This window comes from Sphaerodactylus townsendi, linkage group LG05 (assembly GCF_021028975.2).
Source record: "Sphaerodactylus townsendi isolate TG3544 linkage group LG05, MPM_Stown_v2.3, whole genome shotgun sequence".
Classification (NCBI taxonomy): domain Eukaryota; kingdom Metazoa; phylum Chordata; class Lepidosauria; order Squamata; family Sphaerodactylidae; genus Sphaerodactylus; species Sphaerodactylus townsendi.
This window is the reverse complement of record NC_059429.1, coordinates 3,018,455-3,043,631: the sequence shown is the minus strand read 5'-3', so window position 1 is coordinate 3,043,631 and position 25,177 is coordinate 3,018,455. Positions and strand designations below refer to the sequence as shown.

Sequence of the window (25,177 nt, the reverse complement as noted above, 5' to 3'; positions counted from 1 at the left end):
TCACAGGGTGTTTGTTGTGAGGGGGGAAGGGCAAGGAGATTGTCAGCCCCTTTGAGTCTCCTGCAGGAGAGAAAGGGGGGGATATAAATCCAAACTCTTCTTCTTCTTCTTGTGTGACTCAGCAAACCAAACTGGGGCTAGCCCAGGGGTCTGCAACCTGTGGGTCTCCAGATGTTCATGGACTACAATTCCCATCAGCCCCTGCCAGCATGGGAAGAAGAAGAGTTTGGATTTATATCCCCCTTTCTCTCCTGCAGGAGACTCAAAGGGGCTTACAATCTCCTTGCCCTTCCCCCCTCACAACAAACACCCTGTGAGGTAGGTGGGGCTGAGAGAGCTCCGAGAAGCTGTGACTACAATTCCCATCAGCACCTGCCAGCATGCCCATGCTTGGCAGGGGCTGATGGGAATTTTAGTCCATAAACATCTGGAGAGCCACAGGTTGCAGACCCCTGGGCTAGACGGTAGGGAGAGCCTCAGATGACTGAACACTTGAAAACTTCTCTGGCATAACGGAGGGAGGTGCTGGGGTTATTTTTCCTGCATGCAGGGAGCTTTTGGTGGTAGGGGTTTACCCCCGATAATGGGAGCCCTCAACCAGAGCTTCAGCAGCTCAGCAACCCCACCCATAGGCTGACCAGGAAGAAGAGCTGGTTTTTATCCCCTGCTTTTTGGTACTGTAAGGAGTTTCAAAGCAGCTTCCAATCACCTTCCCTCCCCAGCCCCACCCACAACAGACTCCTTGTGAGGTAGGTGGGGCTGAGAGAGCCCCGAAGAACTGTGACTAGCCCAAGGTCACCCAGCAGCCTTCATGTGGAGAAGCGGGGAAACAAACCTGGTTTTCTGGCTTAGAGCCCACTGCTCTTCACCACGCTCGACAGGCCAGTACTGTCACAGATGAAATGTGAGACCGTGAGGCTCACTGAAAGGACGTACAGCTGTTTTTCCAAGTCATAAGGGAGTTTCAGCCCATCATGTTTGAATCCAAGGCCTTCTGTGTGCAACTGAGCCAGCCCCCCCCCCCCCCCCCGGGCCCATTTGAGGTCAGAAGCAAAAGAGCACAGCTGTGAATTTGTTTTTTATTGAGTCGTGCAGGGATGTTGTATCCCCTCTGGCTGGCAGTGGCTCTCCCAGGGTCTCTGGGGTAAGAGAGACCCCCTTTCCCAGTCCTGTTGCCTGAAATCTTTTTAACGGAAAAAGCAGAAGAGGAATCTTGCAGAGAGGAGGTGGCTCTGAGAGACGCCTCGGAAAGCGTAAGCAAAGGGGGCTCACCACTTCCATCCACTTTTGTCTCAGAGGATGCCACTAGAGGAGAAGGAGGAGGAGCAAAAGAACTGCCCAAGTAAGGCCTAACAGGTGCGCTGAAGAGATGTTTGGATTTGAAATTCAGGGCCTTTGAGAAGCACGGATGACCTGTTTTGATCTCCGGTAAATGTTCAGGAAAGGGGCCCTGTTAGCAAACACAGACACTCCACAATCCATCAGGGCAGGGGGTGTCCAACTCTGGCGCCCCAGATGTTCCTGGACTATTTGGCCATGCTTGCAGGGAGTGATGGGAATCGTCGTCCATGAACATCTGGGACACCAGAGTTGGACACCCCTGCATTAGGGGCTCAACAAATCTCAATAATCTCAGCATGTGTATGCAAAAGGGGCTGTCAAGGCTGAGCCCACCCTGACCCTTACAAAGCAGTCAAATGAAAAATAGGAAATGTTCTTTTAATGTAAAGCCAGCAGAGGGCCGAAACGCTCCTTTGCCTCCCGGGCAGAAACGACATTCGGTGCTCTTCTCCTCGTCACCCTGAGTGCTATTTGTACGAATTTGCCTTGTGCTTCGGCAGGAAGGTGAAGTTGGCAGGAACGGGACCCAAAAGCATCTCACTGCAAGAGAAGAGATATTGTGAACACAGATTGGGGCTACGGCTCCTTCTGGGCCGGATACTGATGAGAAATAGCATTGGTCTTACCTGTGAAGGAGACTTCTCCATTGAGCAATTGAGGACATCTGGGTTTTGCTTGACCTCCAACCAGGAAGGCAGGGGTTAATTAAAATCCCCCCCCCCCCCAGGCTCCTCTCTGTGCTGTGGATCCGCCCCCTCTCTTGTGCTCCAGTTCTGGTTCCTCCAAAAAGCAGGGTCCAGCTGAAAACAGCTCTGGAAAAAACCTGTAGTAACAATCATCCAACTCGCTCCCATGATAAAGAAGAAGAAGAAGAGTTTGGATTTGGGTGCTGTGTGGTTTCCAGGCTGTATGGCCGTGTTCTAGCAGCATTCTGGATTTATTTTAGAGTTTGGATTTATATCCCCCCTTTCTCTCCTGCAGGAGACTCAAAGGGGCTGACAGTCTCCTTGCCTCCTTGCCCTTCCCCCCTCACAACAAACACCCTGTGAGGTGAGTGGGGCTGAGAGAGCTCCGAAAAGCTGTGACTAGCCCAAGGTCACCCAGCTGGCGTGTGTGGCAGTGTACAGGCTAATCTGAATTCCCCAGATAAGCCTCCACAACTCAAGTGGCAGAGCTGGGAATCAAACCCGGTTCCTCCAGATCAGAGTGCACCTGCTCTTAGCCACTGCTCTTAGCCACTACGCCACTGCTGCTGCTAACAACAAATAGGAGACGTGATTGAAGATCAACGGAGAAACCACCAGACTATCACTTCCAGCACTTAAGAGGACTCTCTTAGGGAAAAAATAGGATAAACTGTGCATCTACACCTAAGCCCGTGGTGGCGAACCTTTGGCACTCCAGATGTTATGACTACAATTCACATCAGCCCCTGCCAATTGGCCATGCTGGCAGGGGCTGATGGGAATTGTAGTCCATAACATCTGGAGTGCCAAAGGTTCGCCACCACTGACCTAAGCTGTTAATGAAGAAAAAATGTTAACTATGGGAATGCAGGCAGAGGGAGGTTTTTCTAAATCAACCACATACAAGCGAGGAACATAGCAAGGTGCATGTGACAAGGGATAGTGTCTACAAAAGACTTGAGGGTAAAGCACATAAATCCCAGGTTAAGGACAGAGACAGGGTATACAGGTGTCTCTATGCTAATAGTAGAAGCCTTCGACCTAAAATGGAGGAGCTGGAGTACAGAGTTTGGTATAGTGGGCATTACAGAGACATGGTGGAATGAGGGATGCTGTTATCCCAGGTTACAGGCTCTATAGGAAGGATAGGACAGGACGCACTGGGGGTGGAGTTGCCCTTTACATAAAAGAGAGCATAGTGTCACATAAAATAGACAATGCAAGGGGAGCTGGTTGCCCTACAGAATCACTGTGGATATAAATACCAGGTGCGAAGGATAGTTTAATATTAGGAATATATTATCGTCCCACTGACCAAAGTGCACAAGAGGATTCTGAGATGGAAAAAGAAATTAGAGAGGTGACCCCCAACCCTAACATTTATCCATTTTACAGATGGAGAACACTGATACAGAAAGTCTTAGGCGACCCCTGTGAAAGGGTCATTCGACCCCCAAAGGGGTCCCGACTCCCAGGTTGAGAACCACTGGCCTAAATGAACAACAAGGTTGCTTTTTCAGTCTTTGCTGGCACATTCTCTGATGTCCAACCCATCATTTCACATCAAACCACCTCTCCCAGCTCACCCCGGTCATCTTCATGCCAGGTGACCCAATTTCATGCCAGGTGACCCAATTTCAGGTCCCAATCTATCATTTGAGAATCACAGGTTTAGGCAATCAATCAATCAATCAATCAATCAATCAATCAATCAATCAATCAATCAATCAATCAATCAATCAATCAATCAATCAATGCAGGTGGTGTTACGCCGTCTGCATTGGTTACCAGTGGAATTCCGAATTATCTTCAAGGTGTGGGTATTGACCTTTAAGGCCTTACACGGCCTGGGACCCTCGTACCTTCGGGACCGCATTACCCCATATGTCCCGGTTCGACCTCTGAGTTCTGCAGAGGCCAATTTACTGGAGATCCCTGGCCCCTCAATGACGCAGCTGGCCTCCACTCGGGCCAGGGCCTTTACGGCTCTGGCACCGGCCTGGTGGAACACTCTACCACCAGCTGTCCGGGCCCTGCGGGACCTTGGAGAGTTCCGCAGGGCCTGTAAGACCGAATTGTTCCGCCGGACCTTTGGAGAGACCAGCCGCTGATGCCGACAGTGCCTCTGTCCCCACTCCTCTGATTACAGGGGTCCTTTACATCAACAAGACCCACTATTCTGGGGAGGGTCGTATATGGGTTCATGGAACGTGCTTTTAGAATGTAACTGTTTTAAATTGTATGTATGTTTTTACATAATATTTTATATTGTTCACCGCCCTGAGCCCTCCGGGATAGGGCGGTATACTAAATCTAAATCTAAATAACAACAACAATAACAATAACAACAACAACAACAACAACAATAACAACAACAACAACAACAACAACAACAATAATAATAATAATAATAATAATAATAATAATAAAGTGTATGAACAAGCTATGACTGATGGTCATGCCTCTGGCAACTACACCTCCTCTTCAAACTAGGCTCTTCCCTAAGAATAGAGGAAGTGTTTGAACTTATACCCCACCTGTCTGTCTCTCCAGTAAGGCGTCTCAAGCAGCACTCAAACTCCTTTCTCTTCTTCTCCCCACGACAGACACCTTGTGAAGCAGGTGGGGCCGAGAGAGTTCTGAGAGGACTGTGACTGGCCCCAGGTCACACAGCAGGCTTCACGGCAAGGAACAGGGAAACACCCTGTCCACCAGATAAGAGTCCGCTGCTCACGTGGAGGAGTGTGGAATCAAGCCCCAGTTCTCCACCTTCTTTTAACCACTAGAGCACACTGGCTCTCAGCACGGCACAGAGGTTCAGTGTGGCTGACATGGATGTCCAAGCTAGTTGCGCGACCTCGGGTCCCTCCCAGCAATCACTTTGCCTTTAAGAGTGAGACCCTCCCATTCCCACCTCCTTCTATGTAACTGGGGCAGCCTGAACATGCAAAACGTTTGAAGCCCCTGATAGCCGATGGGATCCCATCTCAGGCAAACAAAAAATATGTGGGAACGGCCCCCCGGAATCTCCGACCTGATCTTAATCCAGTCCCCCACGTTCTGGCTCGCCATGAGGGTCTCCAGGTAGTCTCGGCCCACGTAGTACGGAGGCCGCTCGTTGATCCGCTGCGGAAGACGTTCCAGGAGGCCGGCTGGAATGTACCTTCCCAAAGCAACGTGAAGCTCAGTTAGAAAAGACGGGCCACGCTTCATGACACGGGAGCTGGATCTCACGGGCCGGTTCTGCTCGCAACATTGTTCTCCCGGAGACTGAGGGAGCGTTCCACTGATGCTAGGGATCTGCTAGGTCAGGATGTTCTTGCATAAGGGGGAGACTCCTTGGGCTGAAGGAAAGCACCATTACCCGCAGTATGGATCCACAGGGCCCACCTGAGTGTGCTTAAGAGCAGGTACATTCTAATCTGGAGGAACCGGGTTTGATTCCCCGCTCTGCCGCCTGAGCTGTGGAGGCTTATCTGGGGAATTCAGATTAGCCTGTACACTCCCACACACGCCAGCTGGGTGACCTTGGGCTAGTCACAGCTTCTCGGAGCTCTCTCAGCCCCACCCACCTCACAGGGTGTTTGTTGTGAGGGGGGAAGGGCAAGGAGATTGTCAGCCCCTTTGAGTCTCCTGCAGGAGAGAAAGGGGGGATATAAATCCAAACTCTTCTTTTTCATCTTATTATTATTATTATTTCGTGGGGGGGAAAAATCAAGTGGAACACAACTAAGAGCAGACCAAAAACTCCAGGCCTGCTCTAGGGCCGATGAAGAAGCGTTTGAGTTTATAGCCCGTCTTTCCTGTAAGCAGTCTCAAGGCAGCTTACTAACTTCTTTCCTCTTCCTCTCCCCACAACAGACACCTTGTGAGACAGGTGGGAGAGTTCTGAGAGAACCGTGACTGGCCCAAGATCACCCAGCAGCCTTCACGTAGAGGAGTGGGAAAACAAATCTAGTTCACCCAATAAGAGTGTGCTGCTGAGGTGGAGGAGTGGTTCTCTGGATTGGAGTCCACCGCTCACGTAGAGTGGAATCAAAACCCGGTTCTCCGGATTGGAGCCCACCTGCTCTTGACCACTGCATCGCGCTGGCTCTCCTTTGCGTGCACGGGTTGGGGGCTGGATGTCCAAACAAGATAAGTCAGTGATGGCGAACCTTTTCGAGACCGAGTGCCCAAACTGCAACCCAAAACCCACTTATTTATTGCAAAGTGCCAACACAGTAATTTAACCTGAATACTGAGGTTTTAGTTTAGAAAAAACGGTTGGCTCCAAGGCGCGCATTACTTGGGAGCAAGCTTAGTGGTAATTGGGGGCTTTGATTTGAAGCAACCGTGCAACGCTTTGAATGGGTGAATCACGACCCTAGGGGGGTTTAGAAGCAAGCCCCATTGCCAGCAACAGAGATTACTCCCAGGTAAAGGATTGCGCTTTAGTTCTTCCCAAGAAAATCAGTGGGGTTTAACAGCGCTTAACAGAGTTACCTACACATCGTGCCCAGCAACCCAGGCCAGCCTAGATGTGGGGAAGGGGGGGGGGATCGCCCCACATGACGAACTCTGTGCACACGTGCCCATAGAGAGGGCTCTGAGTGCCACCTCTGGCACCCGTGCCATAGGTTCGCCACCACTGAGATAAGTGATCGTCTGTATTCATGGGGATCCACCCTCCGGTGCAATGAGTGTTTTTGCCCAGCTGTGGCTGAGAGAGAGAACTTTCTTGACATTAAAAGTCCTTAGTCCAAGCTGAGCAACTTCTGGCTGAAGAATTCCAGGACGCTCTCATTCCAAAATTCTGGAAAACCTGTCTTCTGGTAGCCCAGGCTCAAGGGCAGGGCAAGGACACGGAACGTTAAACAGCCACGGTCTGTTGTGTGGGATGTGGGGCGTCAGGAGAGGAGAAGGCTCCGGTGTGCCCCCCCCCCCCCACGCCCCATGCAGTGCGAACTGCTCCCCGTTAATTGGGGGTCACGGAGAAATATGAACCAGCCAGAGAAGTCGGGGATGAAGCTACCTGCACAGGAAAGAAAGCCATTCCAGCAAGAACTTCCGGGTCTTCTCCACGCCCTGCGTGTCCGACCCCCAGTGCTCTAGGCCGAAGCTGCTGAAGTCCTTGAGGAGGTCCAGTCTTTCGCCAGAGGAAATGTCCCAGTGCCTCTGCTCCTTGATCTCCGTGAAGATCCACGGCTTGATCAGCGCGCCCCTGTGGCCGGAAGACCAAACTTATCAGAACATCAATCCTGCCCTTCCAAGAACAACTGGATCCACCTTGCCCTAAATTTAAAAATCTAAAGCCATGCCATGGTCCCGAACCAGAACTCTTATGCTGGGGGCGGGGCGGGGGGCACCACTTCAAAACAGAAGAGTTTTAAGGCTGAGAACAGCAGGAATAAGGGTCTCTTTAAATTCAAACTGTCTACCACTTTTCTATTATTTCTCCAAGGAGCAGCTCTGATAGTTCTCAGAAAGAGTTTTCCTCAAAACTCAACTCCTCATATCCTGTTAAGCGGGGAGCGAGTCTGGGGCCCTTTCCACGAAAGCGGGAATTCTGCTGCTGAGCCCAGAGAGAAACCCAACAAGCCTTTATTGGCATATAAAACAGGACAAAATTTTAAAACAAAACAAGGTTAAGAAATACAGTTAAAATTACTAATTTCCAGTATAAAATTTGCAATAGTTTCACAAAAGAGCACATCAGAGCTGTTCAGGAGATTGGGTATCTTATAACACTCGTGCCACTGAGAACATTGCAAGAAAATGGAATTCATGTATTTCGTGCATATCTTATTGTATTTAGGGCATAGAAACAGAGAATGGTCAAGTGTTTCGACCGTAGTCATATCACACGAACAAACTCTTTTAGCACGTTCCATATTCTTAAATCTTCCCTTCCCTTGCAGAGCTGGCGGCAGCACATGACATCTTGCAGTAGCCAAGGCTCTCCCTCTAAAGGGTGCAGGATTAATCAACAGACGTAAGATATGCTGCCATAATTCCTCGCTCGCATGGGATTAATAATGTAGTCGGAGAACAGGTTGTCTTGGCAGCAAGAGTCAAATTATGAAAATCAAGATCCAAGAGCCTATTCTTAACTAGTCTGAAGGCTTCCACCTTTGTGAGCATAAGGAGTGATTCCAGAGAGAAACCCAATTTGGTTGTCTGGAAAATGCCGTCAAGTCACAAATGACTTATGTCGACTCAACAGGGTTTTCAAGATGAACAGAGGTGGTTTGCCAAAATCCAAATCCAAAAACCTTTATTAGGCATAAAACCAGTGCCAAGAATTTCAAATACAATAAAAAGATCATTATTGCTCAACTTGCAGTACACCGAGCAAAAACATAGCAACAGCTTCAGATATTTCCACACTAGAGCTATTTAGAAGCTTAGCCATTTTTGTTTTATCAGAGAGGAGCATAAATCCTGTTGGTAACACAGTTCTCAAATCGGTTCTGATGTTGTTGTACTTTGAACAATGGAGCAGAATATGAGAAAGTGTTACAGTTGTATCAGGACAGAATTGACAGCGACGCTCATCTTGTGGAATACCAGAGAAGCGACCTTGAAGATGTGCTGACGGAAAAGAGCTACACCTTGCTCTGGTCATGACCCATCTGCTATTGTAATTAATAAGTTGTTGCAGATATATAGCAGGGCTAGTTTTCTGAGGGAGGTGGTTTGCCACTGCCTGCCTCCAGAGGCATACTGGGGGGAAATGGTGCCTGGGGCATCACCTGCTCCAGCACGCCCTCCCCCTGCGCCTTACCCAAGTTGTCGGGACCCGGCGCTGGCTGCTGCTGCTGCACCCCACCTCCATTGGAGCAGAGGCCACGCCCGCCTCGCTCTGAGTGGGGGGGGGGGGTGGTGGTGGCAGGCTTGCAGCTTGCCAAGTTACCACGACCTGGCCAGAGGGACACCTGCAGGCTCCAAGCTTGATCACGTGGGAGGTGGGTGCAATTCTGTGCCCCCCACGTGATCTACTGGGTGGCGCCCCTTGTCCCTCTGGTAGATACGCCCCTGCCTGCCCGCCTGCCCCATGTGGCAGCCCTACACTTCCCTGGAGGTCTTCATTCAAGCACTAACCGGAACCAACTCTGCTTAGCTTCTCAAATCTGACAAGACCGGGCTAGCCTGAGGTTAAGGGAAGCTGATTCGTAAGACTGGTTTGTAGATGGAAAGAAGCTCCATAATTGGCCAACATTTAGGGAGGGGTAGAGAGACATCTGCTTCCTGCTGTTATTAAAAGGGCACTCCCCCCTTCCCGTTTATTACAAGGATGGGAAGGGAACCCACTCACCTCGCAATCATGATCCCTGAAACTCCAGTCTGCAGGGCTCGATTTGCATCTTCGTAAGACAAGATGTCTCCGTTCCCTGTGTCCGTAAGAGGGGACAGCCAAGAATCAGCAAGGAATCAAACAGGTCGAGCCCCAAATTATGATTTCAGATGTGGTGAGAGGCATTTCAGGAATCCCTGCTCCTGCAGACAGTTCCAGCTGCCCCACCAGGCCCAGCCTCTGTTGGACAGGTCCAATTAATTTGCAGGATTTGCCTGCCACAAGACACAGCCAATGGGTTAAGCAAATCCATGGACAGGGAGGTGGCTACCATGAATCACTGTCACCTTTTAGAACATTCAGGATCAGGGACAATCTACCTCTGAATGCGAGTCCTGAGTGTGCAGACAACTTTCATTCCTTGGTTTGATCCAGGAGGGCTCCTTTTATGAATAAAGGGGTGGGTGGGGAAAGATGCCTTAATCTCTGATCTGCTTAACTTGGCTCACTGGCTAATTTAGAAAAAGAAGAGAGAAGAGCTTGGATTTATATCTCCCCCTCCTGCAGGAAACTCCAAGGGGCTGACAATCTCCTTTCCCTTCCCCCTCCCCCACACAACAAACACCCTGTGAGATGGGTGGGGCTGAAAGAGCTGTGACTCGTCCAAGGTCACCCAGCTGGCGTGTGTGGGAGTGAAGACTAATCTGAATTCCTCAGATAAGCCTCCACAGTTCAGGTGGCAGTGCGGGGAAACAAACCCAGTTCTCCAGATTAGAGTGCACCTGCTCTCAACCACTACGCCACGGCTGCTCCTTTTAGCGATGTACCAGAAGCAGAAATGGGAGAGCGCCATCAACTGGCTGCCAAATGCACAGCAAGGGTAAGAGGTAAATTTTGAACAGGTAAGCAAAACGCGAGGAGGTGGCGAATTCAGCGCCAGCCATTTTTTGCATGGCTCAGACCACTTTAAATGCCAACAGGGGTTGAGACAGAAACAAAGAAATGCGGGTTGCGAAACAGCCTACCGAAAAGGGGCATTGGGCTGGCCAGCTTGGCACACTCGGCGATGTACTCCCAGTCTGCCCCCCTGGTGTAGCGCTGCTCTCTCGACCGGCCGTGGAGCTGGAAAGAAAAAGGGAAAAACACACACACAACGAGCGTGAAATTTACTTGTGCTCAACTGTTTCCAAAGCAGTCTGAGATGATAAAAAATTGGCTGTTGCGGGTTTCGCAGGGTGTGTAGCCAGGGTCTGGCAGTTTTAGCCCCTAACGTTCTGCCTGCATCTAGGGCTGCCATCTTCAGAGGAATGTGTTTCACGCCACACTGGGACACCAGTGGCGTAGCACCAAGGGGACGTGGCAGGACGCAGTGTACCGGGTGTGTGCTGGTGCGGGGGCGTGGTGGGGGCATTCCGGGGTGGGGGCATGACAGGGGTGTAGGATGCAGACATGCCCAAGGCTCAGCTCCCCCTCGCTCCACCCCTGGTGACACCTCTTACCATGGCCTGCTTCTGAAGATGCCAGCCATAGCTATGTGTAACGAATCAGCTCCTCCAGAATGCCCGCTTGAGCTGGCTCCTCGTTAGTATAGTGGTAAGTATCCCCGCCTGTCACGCGGGAGACCGGGGTTCGATTCCCCGACGGGGAGCCAGATCAATAAAGCGGGCATTCTGGATCGACTACAGACAATGTGAGATCTGGGGCCCCCCCCCCCCCCCCTCTCACAAGAAGCCGCTTTTAGGGGCTCCCAGATCCCGCCAAAGGACTAAGATAAACACTTAGCCATTCCCACCCGAAGAGCTGTGAGACGGTTTCATGCAGACCAGGGGTAGGGAACCTTTAACACTCAAAGAGCCATTTGGACCCGTTTTCCACGGGAAAAGAAAACACTTGGAGCCGCAAATAATTTTTGACATTTAAAATAAAGATAACACTGTATATATTGGGTTTTTTTACCTTTTACTCCGCTCATTCTGAGAAACGCATGGATGCGTCCGCCCTGCTGCCTGCAGGGCAGGCAAGGATGGGGCCAGCGGCTCGGCCTCGCTGGTCGCCGGGAAAGCGTCCGACCTGCTCCAATGGGGCAGGCGAGAGGGGAAGCCCGCGGTGCGGCCCAGCCGGCTGCGGGTAGTTGGTGCGCCTGCCCTGCTGCCTGCAGGGCGGGCAAGGATGGGGCTAGCGGCTCGGCTCGTGGAGCCGCAGTGCAAGGGCAGAAGAGCCGCATGCGGCTCTCGAGCCGCAGGTTCCCTACCCCTGACGCAGACAGAAAGCAAGGTTAAGCAAGTAGATAACGAAAGTATGCTTCACGCTGGGCAGCGTGCCCAACGAGGCTGAGGAATTCCACCCAAGGCTATTCTCCCCTGCAGGCAACAGATGAAACCTTACACTATAGGCAAAACATTAGGAGTTAAAACTACCAGACCACGGCCACACATTCCAGGGAACCTAAAATAGCCAGTGGATTCCAGCCACGGAAGCCTTCAGCAATATAACCTGTGGGTACTTGAGATCGATTGGGGGGTGGGTGGGGTGGGGAGAGGGTAACGGGATAGAGAACACAGCAGTTTCTATTGTCTGTACCAGAGAAAGTTGTTAGTAGGGTTGTATGTTCCTCCACCACAGAACTCAACATGCTGGACCTTCTTTGTTGTAGAATGCTCCACCTGGGTCCCAGTGGCTACTCCCCCCCCCCCCCCCCGGCATCCATTTGAAAGTAAAAATATATTTCGGCATTCAGTTTAATAATGCACAAAATAATGGTTTTGACAAAGGCAGCACCTAAAAATGAATGATAATTCTGACATTTGTTCGGGACTATATCCTAGCACGGAAGAATACGATTTTCTCGACTGCCGCACCTCAACCGACTGTACTAACATCTTTCCCCAAGACTGAGTATAACGCGTTCTCAGCAGCAGCAAGAAGAATTGCTGAAAGCTGTACTTCTGGATTCCCATGAAGCACTTGAACATCCCCCTTCATAAAGAAAATCATCTCCAGGACAGCCACGCGGGCATATCCCAGAATCCTCACCCACTCCCATCTAGAAGAGGAAGAAGAGTTTGGATTTATATCCCCCCTTTCTCTCCTGCAGGAGACTCAAAGGGGCTGACAATCTCCCTGCCCTTCCCCCCTCACAACAAACATCCTTTGAGGTGGGTGAGGCTGAGAGAGCTCCGAAGAACTGTGACTAGCTCAAGGTCACCCAGCTGGCGTGTGTGGGAGTGCACAGGCTAATCTGAATTCCCCAGAGAAGCCTCCACAGCTCAGGCGGCAGAGTGGGGAAACAAACCCAGTTCTCCAGATTAGACTGCACCTGCTCTTAACCTCCTATGCCACTGCTGCTCTAGAAAACTACTCGTCTGCGATCAGGGCATATGTGATGTTCCTGCATGGCGACCCATGGGGAAGACATTATGGGCTGCCACATTCCTCTAACCAGCCCTTCTCGGAAAAATTCGACCCCCCCCCGTCTTACACCATGGATGGACATTAAGTCTACAATAGGATATCTGGTGAAGGCGGTGGAAACTCATGCACCATGAAAGGAAAGGCTGCAGAGTTTCAGCGAGTCATTCTAGTGGACGGACTGATCCTGGGAAAAGATGTGTGAGAAATATTCTCCACGTTTCTCCTAGGAGCAGCAGTGGCGTAGGAGATTAAGAGTTCATGTATCTAATCTGGAGGAACCGGGTTTGATTCCCCGCTCTGCCGCCTGAGCTGTGGAGGCTTATCTGGGGAATTCAGATTAGCCTGTACACTCCCACACATGCCAGCTGGGTGACCTTGGGCTAGTCACAGCTTCTCGGAGCTCTCTCAGCCCCACCCACCTCACAGGGTGTTTGTTGTGCGGGGGGAAGGGCAAGGAGATTGTCAGCCCCTTTGAGTCTCCTGCAGGAGAGAAAGGGGGGATATAAATCCAAACTCTTCTTCTTCTTGTCTTCTCTGGCTGAGAAAGGACAGATGTTCGGGCCCATCTAAGATTATTAAATCAGAGTCATTTTTTTCTCCAAGGATTGCTCGGAGTAGAGGCCTTCCTGCAATGCACTGGGAAGGGGGAAGGCCCTATTTACCGTGACCAAGGAGGCCCCCCACTCCCGGAGGTTGGGGATGAGTTTGTGGGCTAGGTTGACTTTCTCCTGGACTCCGGTCCGGATCTTCACAGTCAGGGGGACATCCAAGACCTGGGAAAGAAAGAGAAGACGGAGGTGTTTGGAAACTCACACTGTGCCCGGCAAGAATCATGGCTCGGAATGCCGAAAGCCTTTCAGAAACAGATTTTACCCGAGTCGCTGGCAAGGTGAAAAAACTTTGTATTTGGCCCGCGAGGTATAGTAGTTAAGAGCAGTAGACTCTAGCCTGGAGATCTAGGTTTGATTCCCCGCTCCTCCGCACGAGCGGCAGACTGGATTTGTTCCCCTGCTCCTACACATGAAGCCTGCTGGGTGACCTTGGGCCAGTCACAGTTCTCTCAGAATTCTCCCACCTGCCTCACAAGGCTACCAATCTTGATCCTCCTTGATCTGAGATTGCAAATGCCTTAGCAGACCAGGTGCTCAGGAGCAGCAGCAGCAGAAGGCCATTGCTTTCACATCCTGCATGTGAGCTCCCAAAGGCACCTGGTGGGCCACTGCGAGTAGCAGAGAGCTGGACTAATTGGACTCTGGTCTGATCCAGCTGGCTTGTTCTTATGTGTCCGTTGTGGGGAGAGGCAGGGAAAAGGAGTTTGTAAGCCCCTTTCAGTCTCCTTATAGGAGAGAAAGGTGGGAATAAATCCAAACTCTTCTTCTTTTTCTTCTTCATTGGAACTGGGCTGCTCTCCTTCCAAGGAGACCTGCGGGGATCTGGGGGTGGAGCAGGTATGACAGGAAGTGACAGAGGAGGGCAGATTTGAAGGATCAGGAAGGAGAACTGGGCAGACAGCTGCCACAGAGGCAAAGCTGCTGCAGGACATGCACCTCCCACCAATGGTGGTGGGATTCAAACAGTGGCGCCGCCGCACACGCGCACCTCCAGTCCCTATTGGGCAGGGAGGTTGCTTTAGTAACCCCTCCTCGAGAAGTGGGGAGAACTGGTTGGATCCCACCTCTGAACAAGATCTACCAGACCACGGCCACACAGCCCAGAAAACCCACCACAACCAGTTCTTAATTAGGATTTCCCCCCATTTCACATCCCCACCGACCACGGAGGGATTTGAGGGTAAGGGTCATTCAGAGGTGGTTTGCCATTGCCTGCCTCCGTGTCAGGACCCCGGTATTCCTCAGAGGTCTCCCATCCAAACGCTTGCCAGGGTTAAGCCTGCTTAGCTTCCAAGATCTGACAAGACCCAGCAGATGAGGGTGGAACACGAGGGTGGAAGTATAACAGGAAGGACAAAGATTTGGTGCACCTTGAAGGGAGGGATTCTCTGCCGGGAACACAAAAGGGCACCAAGAAAGGCAAGCAATGTTGTAAGCAGCCACTTCCAACACCAGGGGAGATCCAAGGCCAATGGTCAAGACCAACCCCGCAAATCTGGGTGGGGTCCCTAACCACTACTTCCTGCCAGGTCTCAACAAGTTCCGGGCATTCATCAGACTGAATCAAACATGCAAGAGATGAAACAACCCCTTACTCTCGACAATGGGGGCTGTGCTGTTGTTGAAGGGCGACCATGCACCAGGAGTCAACAAAACCGCGTAAGGTTGGAACCGGGTGGAGGACAGACCTCGCTTACCGTGTCCATGCCTCGGACGATCTGTTCAAACTTGTTGGTGCGGCTCATTAAGGCACATCCTCCGCCCTGTCCAGGAAGGAAGGCAGAACTGGGGTGAAAAAAACCCAAAACGAGCATCTTCCTCCTCTGCCGTCAAGCCCAAACTGAACATAACCCGGAGCCCTTCGGGGATCGGGCGGTATATAAATTTAAGAAATAAATAAATAAATAAAATAAATACTACTCAGAGTTGGCCATGGGTGGGGTTGTGAGCCTTTAAATCCCTCCTGCAGAAATCTAGCACGTCGGGGAGAAACGTCCTTCTTGACAGTTTACCTCTCTAAACGCAGGGAATTTTTCATTGTTGTTGTTGTTTTGCACAGAGGAGTAAATCATATTCCCTCCTCCCGGAAAAGATCCTCACCGAGGAAGGCTTTATACCAGGCATTCTCCAGCCACGCTAGTTTGCCATCTGCAAGTTCTTCCCCGCCTTATGAACAGCCAGTGTGGGATCACGACTAGAGAGTTCCACTAGGACTGTAAATACACAGGCTCAGATCCCCGTGCTGCTATGAACTTACTGGGCGATCAATGACTGGTCTCTCTCACATATCCTAATGGACACACCAAGTTGTGGTGAGGATACGAGAGAACACAGCACAGCCCCTTGTTTCCTGGGAGGAAACACGGGGTCAAAACGCACTCGGCGGTTTCAAGCCCCTTGCGGGGAACCTGGGAGAAGGTGGGGCCGCAGATCCCCTTGCTGACACTTTCAGGATTGTGACGACGACTCGTCCCAGACCAGCCAGACAGCACCTGCCTCTGTATCAGGCAGCAACCTCAAAGAGGGCCGCACAGCCGTCAAGGAGAGCTGCCTGGCTGGGGCGTGTAGATTGATATGGTGTATCTGAATGCCAGATGTGGCAAAACCCTTTGAAGAAGGAGGAGAAGAAGAGTTGGATTTATATCCCCCCTTTCTCTCCTGTAAGGAGACTCGAAGGGACTGACAATCTTTTCCCCCATCCCAACAAACACCCTGTGAGGTGGGTGGGGATGAGAGAGCTCCGAAGAACTGTGATTAGCCCAAGGTCACCCAGCTGGCGTGTGTTGGAGTGCACAACCTAATCTAGTCCACCAGACAAGCCTCCACAGCTCAAGTGGCAGAGTGGGGGTTTCAAGTATTCAGCACAACCATATGGGTCTGCATAGTTTAGATGAAAACAAGTCGGGGAGCAGACCGAATGGGCACGGGACCAGAGATCAGCTGTAGCACTATCCCATAATCTCCGTTCTACAGATTTAAGTGCAACCTCATACTCCAAACGAGCTAAGGGGGAGGAAGAAAGGTCTATCGAGGGGGCTTTTCCTGCCGCTTATTACTTTTATAGCCTTTCATGCACATGCTAATAAAGGTGGATTTGATTTGAGGGAGGAGGCTCCTTGTACCTGAGCAAAGCAATACTCGAGTGGACAAGGCATGCAGGGGCCCCACCGAAAACTAAAGTAAAGTCCTGAATGAAACCACCAGTCTGCCTTCCCCGGCAGCTGTTCTCACAGTCCCGATTTCAGGATCCAAGCTGGGATGCGACACCAGGACTCCATCACTGAGCTACCTCCCTGCCTCATTCCAACACCACCAACACCCCACCACCCCCAGCCCCGCTGAACGCAACACGCTACCTTCTTATACACCAGGTCTATCGGACAGCCAACATTGATGTCCACGAAATCCACCTCAATGGTGCGATTCAGCAGCTCCGCACATTTGGTCATGGTGTCTGGAAAGGCGCCTTCCAGCTGCCAAGGACAAGCAAACACATAGAAGAAGAAGAAGAGTTTGGATTTATATCCCCCCTTTCTCTCCTGTGGGAGACTCAAAGGGGCTGACAATCTCCTTGCCCTTCCCCCCTCACAACAAACACCCAGTGAGGTGGGTGGGGCTGAGAGAGCTCCGAGAAGCTGTGACTAGCCCAAGGTCACCCAGCTGGTGTGTGTGGGAGTGTACAGGCTAATCTGAATTCCCAAGATAAGCCTCCACAGCTCAGGCGGCAGAGCGGGGAATCAAACCCGGTTCCTCCGGATTAGATACACGAGCTCTTAACCTCCTACGCCACTGCTGATGTATACTGTATAATGCTGTATACCAGGGGTGGCCAACGTATGGTGCTCCAGATGTTCGTGGACTACAATTCCCATCAGCCCCTGCCAGCATGGCCAATTGGCTGATGGGAATTGTAGTCCATGAACATCTGGAGCACCATAGGTTGGCCACCCCTGCCTTATACGGAATCAGCAAGAGGGTCTTCAGGGTCTCGGGCAAGAGTCTTTTTAACTGGAGGTGGCGGGAATAGAACCTTGGACCTTCTACATGCCAAGAAGAGGCTCCGCCTCTGGGCCACGATCTTCCCCCAGGTGTTCCAGCACAGGCCCCCCCGAAATCGTTTCACATACAGCAGCGTATGCTGGACGGTGCTAAACAGGTCCTCAGTCTTTGCAAGACAGTGAAAGATCCACCATGTTGGATTAGAGCACAGGTGGATTAGAGCACAGCATGATGCTGGCAGGGGAGGATGGGAACTGTAGTCCATAACATCTGGAGGGCCGCAAGTTTGACACCTACAGATTAGAGCAGTGGTTCTCAACCTGGGGGTCGGGACCCCTTTGGGGGTCGAACGACCCTTTCACAGGGGTCGCCTAAGACTCTCTGCATCAGTGTTCTCCATCTGTAAAACGGATAAATGTTAGGGTTGGGGGTCACCACAACACGAGGAACTGTATTAAAGGGCCGCGGCATTAGGAAGGTTGAGAACCACTGGATTAGAGCATGGGTCTGCAACCTGCGGCTCTCCAGATGTTCATGGGCTACAATTCCCACCAGCCCCTGCCAGCATGGCTGATGGGATTTGTAGTCCATGAACATCTGGAGAGCTGCAGGTTGCAGACCTCTGGATTAGGAGGACCTTTAGTCCCACTCAGCGGGGCTCTCCTGACGCTTCCGCCCTCCCAAAGGCATCAAGTCACCTGCACGCCGAAGAGGTCCTCGGTCTGGTGCCGCTTCAGCAACGCCCACTCTGACGACTGGCCCTGGAGCAAGTTGGTGCACACAGCCATCTCGCCACAGGTGACGTCGGCTCCGAAGCGCTTGCATATTCTCCGGAATGGGAGATTGCCACACTGAAACCGTTTGGAGATTGGGTGCTGCTGTTAATTGCTGAACGGGTTTGCATCTGGAGTATTAAATCCAATTTACCAGGCGGACAGCAGCAAGCGTTGAAATTAAACTGATCCTCCAAGGAGGAAGCATTTCTACTCACCGTTGTCAGAGGGGCCAGGTAGAGCTTGCCCTGAAGATCCAACTGGAAAACAAAAAGTTAAAGAGTGGTCGGGATGAGACATTAAAGGTAAACAAATGTCCACTGCTGAAGAAGAAGAGTTTGGATTTACACCCCACCTTTCTCTCCTACAAGGAGACTCTAGGTGGTTTATAAGCTTCTTTCCCTTCCTCTCCCCACAACAGACACACCCTGTGAAGTAGGTGGGGCTAAGGGAGTTCCAAAGAACTGTGATTGGTCCAAGGCCACCCAGCAGGAATGTGGCAGTCACCAGATAAGCCTCTGCCACTCAGGTGGAGGAGTGGGGAATCAAACCCGGTTCTCCAGATTAGAATCCAACTGCTCTTAACCAATGCTCTTAACCACCACGCTGGCTCTCAGTGTGGTGACTGTGGTTTAGTGGCTGGGGTGTCGGACTAGGCTCTTGGGAGATACCGGTCTGAATCCCTACTATCAGTGACGGAAGGAAAAAGATGAAAATAAACGTCTGGGAAGACAACGAAAACATAGTACAGAAGTACTAGGCACTTTAACAATAAAAAGTCACCGGTGCAATGCCCCTCAGCTGATACAGAAGGTATTGTGGGACCAGCAGTGGGGTAGGAGGTTAAGAGCTCATGTATCTAATCTGGAGGAACCAGGTTTGATTCCCCGCTCTGCCGCCTGAGCTGTGGAGGCTTATCTGGGGAATTCAGATTAGCCTGTACACTCCCACACACGCCAGCTGGGTGACCTTGGGCTGGTCACAGCTTCTTGGAGCTCTCTCAGCCCCACCTACCTCACCGGGTGTTTGTTGTGAGGGGGGAAGGGCAAGGAGATTGTCAGCCCCTTTGAGTCTCCTGCAGGAGAGAAAGGGGGGATATAAATCCAAACTCTTCTTCATATAATACATGAAAGATTATAATTAGATTCATTATGCGTCTTATAGAACCATAGAGTTGGAAAGGGCCATACAGGCAATCTCGTCCAACCCCCTACTCCAGGGGTGTCCAACTCTGGCACCCCAGATGTTTATGGACTATGATTCCCATCAGCCCCTGCCAGCATGGTCAATTGGCTAATGAGGATCGTAATCCATGAACATCTGGGGCATCAGACTTGGACACCCCTGCCCGACTCAATGCAGGTTTAGCCTGGAGCATTCCACAGGTGTCAAACTTGTGGCCCTCCAGATGTTATGGACTACAGCTCCCATCATCCCCTGCCAGCATGATGCTGGCAGGGGATGATGGGAACTGTAGTTCATAACATCTGGAGGGCCACAAGTTTGACACCTGTGCTGAGAAGTGTTTGTCCAGCCACAGCTTGAAAACTGCCAGTGATGGGATGGTCAGCACCTCTTAGGTAGCCCATTCCATTGCTACATTTTTGTAGCAGCACTCTCAGTGTGTTATACACGCACTCCCCGGGTCACAGCCGCCTGCAGAACGCTCTTGCGAAAGAAGCTGGCTGCTGACACCCGTGAGACACGGCAAGAAGCACCTTTTTCTTCTCGCAAGACCTCAGTTTGACGACATCTTCATCTGTGATGGCACCAGACGTTGCGAGAGCATGATCCCCCGGTGGGTGGGGACCTCCCGATATGGACCCTCCTCTCTCCGGCACACCATCCACCTCCAGTCCCTTCTCTTTAGGAACTTCTGCACTCCCTTTGGAAAGGGAACCGTTTGCCACATCATTCTCCCCCGGGGCTGCCCGGTTGGGCTTGCCCAAGCAGCGAAGGTATCGGTTGGAGTTCTCAAAGGGCACTTGCTTCTTGCGGAGCCGCTGCTGGAGTTCCTTGCTGAGGCTGTTTTTCACTACAGTCTTCCCCTCCCACTGTTTTAAAAGATCCTCATTGACCACGTTCCTGTAATCGTCTCCAAGGTGGGCCCCAGAAAACCGGCAGGTGACTCCGTACATGCATTTGCCAAAGTTCTTGAAGAGCACACAGCTGTCTCCGAGGTCTGGCAGCTTTGTGGCCATGTACGCCTTCACGTCGTGCAAGAAATGGCAGCGAGGCCCGAAGAAGCATTTCTCTGCACGTTCCTGAAACAACAGAAGTATTTTGATACAGGGGAGCTGTCTTTGCATGCGGAAAGTCCCCGGTTCAATCCCAGCATATCCAAGTAAAGGATCACAGATATTGGGGGAGACCTTTCAGGGTCCGAGATCCTAGAAACCTCCTGCCAATCAGAGCAGACAACACTGAGCTAGACAGACCAATGCGCAAGACAGTGTCCTGTGTTTGGATGCACATATACTCCACATAGGTTAGAGTCACATGCACACTTCATGCAGGCTGAGACTTACAGGGGACACCAGATACCTTCTGGCCACATCAGATCACATCTGTTGGGATCTCAGGGGTGGCCAACCTATGGTGCTCCAGATGTTCATGGACTACAATTCCCATCAGTTCCAATTGGCCATGTTGGCAGGGGCTGATGGGAAATGTAGTCCATGAACATCTGGAGCACCATAGGTTGGCCACCCCTGGTTAACTCCAGGGCCTTCCAGGGTTTGTTGCTCTTAGGCCCAAACCTTGACTTGATCTGCTAGAACAGTGGTTCTCAACCTTCCTAATGCCGCAGCCCTTTAATACAGTTCCTCGTGTTGTGGTGACCCCCAACCCTCACATTTATCCATTTTACAGATGGAGAACACTGATGCAGAGAGTCTCAGCCGACCCCTGTGAAAGGGTCGTTCGACCCCCAAAGGGGTCGCGACCCCCAGGTTGAGAACCCCTGGGTTAGAAGATCCCAAACAGTTTGAGATCATGGAGAGATCTCCCCAGTCACGGCAGAACATATGGGATGGAAGACTCCATGTAAGTCAGCTTCATATGTTCTTTGACGTTGCTGGAGCTACAAGAAGAGTTTGGAGGTCATCCAGTCTACCCCCTCTCCTCAGCAAAGGCAACCCAAAGATAGAGCATCCCCGAGAGATGGCCATCTGCCTGGGGAGCATCCAGTTCTCCTTTCCTGGGGGGTTTCAGGAAGAGGATGGATGACCATCCTCTGCTGGAAGTCCCCCCAGGGAATGAGAGTCCACCACCTCCCCAACGGAAGGACACAAAATATATCAGCAGCATCCTCAGATGAACGCTCGGGCTGAGTCTCAAGACTACCTATTCAACAAATCCTACTCCTCAGCACCACCTGCCCACCTTCCTTGCACACTTTACCTGGATTACTGAAGGACACAGGCAATGTTTCTCATAGCGCATGAAATTCATGCACGACCGGTTCTTATTTTGTCCTCGGGCCCTCTTCCGGCCAGATTTCTTCAGGGGTTCAACTGCCTCTTCTGGCAGACTTCCTTCCTTTCCAGCTTCTTCCAGCTTCTGCAGCTTGGTAGGAGGTTCCGGAAGGTCAATGTTGACATCCTTCTTTCCGTCATCATCATGACCCTCAATGTCCCCTTTATTATTTTTTGGGTCCCCTTTTTGATCGAGGTAAGAATGAAACTCCTCTTTTGTGGTGAGGTACCTATGAAGCAAAGGATTCAACAGGCTTTACACAGCTTCAGAACCTGCACCCGCCTGTTCACTTACATCTTCATTGGAGTTCTTTCTCTAAGTGCCCCCCGCCACTCCCCCCCCGGGGCACTTTTCTGAGATATTGTAAAGCTGGAAACAGTACAAAGGAAAGCAAGAAATATGATTATGAGGTGATTATGACAGAGATGCATCAAATTATGCATGTGCTCTAATAATAGAGCTCAGCGGGACAAAACAAAGTCGTTGAAAAAACAGACTGAGGACTGACACAGTGAACGATCCAATACATCGCAGAACGTTCTCCCTCGCAAGACTAAATGTCTTCCATTCCGCAGTCACCCTAGGGAGATTTTCACAAACTGCATATTCTGCCCGATTGTGTTCTTGTGATGTTAATGAACCGGATACACTCATCCATATTATTCTTCACTACCCCTCACACACAGAAGTCTGAACATCTATCCTCGGACAACTGCTTGAAAATCAGAAAGGTCTTTTGGACAAGGATTGGGTGAAGCTTCTGTTGATGGACAGGAAGGAAACCATAACTTCTACGATGGCTTATTTTCTATCTACCGCAGGGGTCGGCAACCTTTACCACCCAAAGAGCCATTTGGACCCGTTTTCCATGGCCCCGAAGATCTACTGAGCCAGAGAGGCAGCTCCACACAGAGCCGCCTCTGGTTCGGTCCCTCCACTCACCTTTCCTTCCAGTGCTGGGAGGCGGAGGCGCCAGGCAGGGAACCCCCTCTGCCCGACGGAGCAGGCAGTCGCCTGCTCCATGGGGCAGAGGAGGGATGGCGGCTGCGGGAATGGCAGAGGGGAGATGGTGGCACACACAGCAAAACATGTTTTAAAAGCAAAAAGTAACTGACACTGCTGCATCCATGAGCTTAACATCATGTTGCACACTAACAGGTCAAAGGTCATATAAATAAAATCTGAAAAAAATCAAAGGGAAAGGGAAACAGCAAAGGTTTAGTCTGGCTCAGGTCCTGGATAAAAGAAGGGGGGGGGGCAGGCTCCCTTATGGAGCAGATAAAATGCACTAGGGGGAGCACCATAAAGGGGGCTGGTTTGAAGGAGCTAAGGAGGATAGAGATTGAGTGGGCAGAGGGAAGTTAAAGGGTCTGGGGGGACAGTCATAGAGTCCGGGGGTCAGTCATAGAGTCTGGGGGACAGCTATAGGGTCAGGAAGATAGTTATACGGTCTGGGAGACAGCTATATGGCCTGGGGGGCAGTTATAGGGTCAGGAGGAAAACCATAGGGGGGGGCAGTTATAAGGTCAGGCAGACAGTCGTAGGCTCCGGGGGTCAGTTATAGAGTCTGGGGGCAGCTACAGGGTCAGGGAGACGCAGTTATATGGTCGGGGGGGGGGCAGCAAATGGGTCCAGCGAGTGGGTGCATTCCAGGTACTCACTGGGCTCTGATGGGGGCCACCCCCGCAGTCCCTTCCATGCCGGACCAAGGCTTTCGTGGGGGGGGGGGGCGCTCTGGAGACTTCCGGCTGCCTCCCTCTCCTCCGGCACACACGTCTTCCCCTAGGCACGTGGGCACTCGCCAAGCCACCCTCGAAAGGCTACAAAGAACTACAGGGCCAGACAGAACTTCCTGTTTCCGGTCTAGCCTCCGGCTGTTTCCAAGGGCAGCGAAGGTCTGGCGGCTGTCGACCATAGAGTTGCTGGGGCCAAGGCGCCGCTAACTCCCCCAGCTTGCCGTTCCCGCTTTGAATTTGGGCGGTTTTTGCCCCGCAAAGAGGGGGCTTAAACGCCGGTGTCAAACTCGCGGCCCTCCAGACGTTATGGACTACACTTCCCATCATCCCCTGCCATCATCTTGCTGGCAGGGGATGATGGGAACTGTAGTCTTTAACTTCTGGAATGCCGCGAGTTTGACACCTATGGAAGGATAGAGCGGCCACAGAGCTCGACGCCCGAGAATGACGAAATGCGGAGGGGCGGGGAAAGAGGGAGGGAGGGAGAAAGGGGAGGGACTGAGGTGTTGGTGGGCGGAGCCAAGTAGATTGACGGGCTGTGAAAGGGGGAAGACAAAATTGATAATTTATTATTTTTCTTATGGTGAATGAGACCATAGCTGAGCTACAATATCGATTATGGCTCGTTCTGAAACGTTTGCAGACATGTGATTAGTTTGGGGCAAGAGTGCCCAGCTGTGGCCCTCCAGAAGTTCATGGACTACGACTCCCATCAGCCCCTGCCAGCAGGGCTATGAACATCTGGAGGGCCACAGTTGGGCATTCCTGGTTTGGTGATTCTGCTAGCTAAGGTGGGCTGCCGACCTCCAAGTGAGACCTGGGGATCCCCTGGAATTTCAGCTCCTCTCCAGACTGTAGAGATCAATTCCCCTGGGAAAAAAATGGGTGCTTTGGAGCGTGGGCCCTGTGACATCGCACCTTGCTGAGGAGGTCCCTTCTGTCCCCTAAACCCCGCCCTCCCCCTGCTGCTCCACTATACTTCCAGAAATTGACAAAGTTGAACTGTATGCTATTTCAAGACAGTTATGTTAAAATATGGACGGAAGTTCATGTAAATATAAATACATATATACATATGCATGGCCTATTACCTCCACACCTTAACGAACCCACGCGCAAGGAGAGCCCTCACCATTGCGCGTTTTAACGTTATGCCCTCTGCCCTATTAAAGGGTAGGTTCCGCAATTTAGACAAATCCGCAAGGGTTTGCAGTTGCAAACTTAATGTGGTTGAAACCCTGACTCACCAACTCTTGCACTGCACCAGATTTGATAACATCAGATCTAAATATACCAACCTACATTTTTTCTTCCAATCTGGGCTGCCTGATCTGACTAGGTGATCTCTATAATTAAACAACTCGGACCCCGGTCTTTGTGAAGAGGTCGCCAATTTCACTGCGGAGATAGCTGAGAGTTCCCAGTAGAACGTATTTGTTGTGCTCCCCGTGGGGCCTTTTATCTATCATGTATCCATGCAATTGTTCCCGATTCATGCAACTTTTTTCTGACTATGCCAATAAAGGCTTATGTATATGTATATACATATGCATACATTTATACATACACACACACATATTTAAGATGGAATAAACTCCAGGTATCATCACTGGGGAGAATTTTGGCGTTTGAGATGAATGTACCACCAAGAATGTTGTTTTTCTTTCAACAATTGCAGCGTGAGCAACTGAGATTTCTTTTAAAGAATGGTAGAAGGGTATGTGTTGTGCAAGGGGGAAGGAACCTGACATTAAATATAAAAGTTTGCATGATGGAAAGGAAAGAGGAGGTCTTGGTTTATCGGATTTGAAGTTACATTTTGCTTCCGGCTGTCTAGCTTGCTTGGAGGAACGGGTCCTGTTGAGAA

At 51.1% G+C, this 25,177-nt stretch overlaps 1 protein-coding gene and 1 non-coding gene across 4 annotated transcripts; one reads left to right on the top strand and one right to left on the bottom strand.

The window, feature by feature from the left end:
• Nucleotides 1-1,703: 1,703 nt before the first annotated feature.
• On the bottom strand, nucleotides 1,704-23,584 carry DUS3L (dihydrouridine synthase 3 like). 3 transcript variants are annotated; one of them, XM_048498651.1, is made up of 13 exons: nucleotides 23,236-23,581; nucleotides 21,500-21,803; nucleotides 19,816-20,361; nucleotides 18,316-18,357; nucleotides 18,023-18,175; nucleotides 16,682-16,798; nucleotides 15,023-15,088; nucleotides 13,377-13,487; nucleotides 10,329-10,425; nucleotides 9,325-9,400; nucleotides 7,042-7,230; nucleotides 5,062-5,190; nucleotides 1,704-1,881 (listed from the first exon to the last, which is right to left on the bottom strand). In XM_048498651.1, the coding sequence occupies exons 1-13, from the start codon at nucleotides 23,487-23,489 to the stop codon at nucleotides 1,809-1,811; spliced, it is 2,157 nt and encodes a 718-aa protein (XP_048354608.1). In that variant the 5' UTR covers nucleotides 23,490-23,581; the 3' UTR covers nucleotides 1,704-1,808. The 3 variants fall into 3 exon arrangements, with proteins under 3 accessions (XP_048354608.1, XP_048354610.1, XP_048354609.1); XM_048498653.1 differs by lacking the exon at nucleotides 5,062-5,190 and having other exon boundaries at nucleotides 23,236-23,584; XM_048498652.1 differs by lacking the exon at nucleotides 15,023-15,088 and having other exon boundaries at nucleotides 23,236-23,583.
• TRNAD-GUC lies at nucleotides 10,880-10,951 on the top strand. Its single transcript has one exon. It is a non-coding gene; the product is annotated as a tRNA-Asp (tRNA).
• Nucleotides 23,585-25,177: the final 1,593 nt, after the last annotated feature.

Excerpts from the sequence above, each read along its gene's own strand:
- DUS3L (XM_048498651.1), bottom strand. The coding sequence starts at position 23,489 with ATGGTCGACAGCCGCCAGACCTTCGCTGCCCTTGGAAACAGCCGGAGG. Across the intron at positions 13,488-15,022 it reads TCGTCCGAGGCATGGACACG|GTCTTGGATGTCCCCCTGAC; the intron begins GTAAGCGAGGTC and ends TTTCTTTCCCAG. Across the intron at positions 9,401-10,328 it reads CAGCCCAATGCCCCTTTTCG|GGAACGGAGACATCTTGTCT; the intron begins GTAGGCTGTTTC and ends TTACGGACACAG.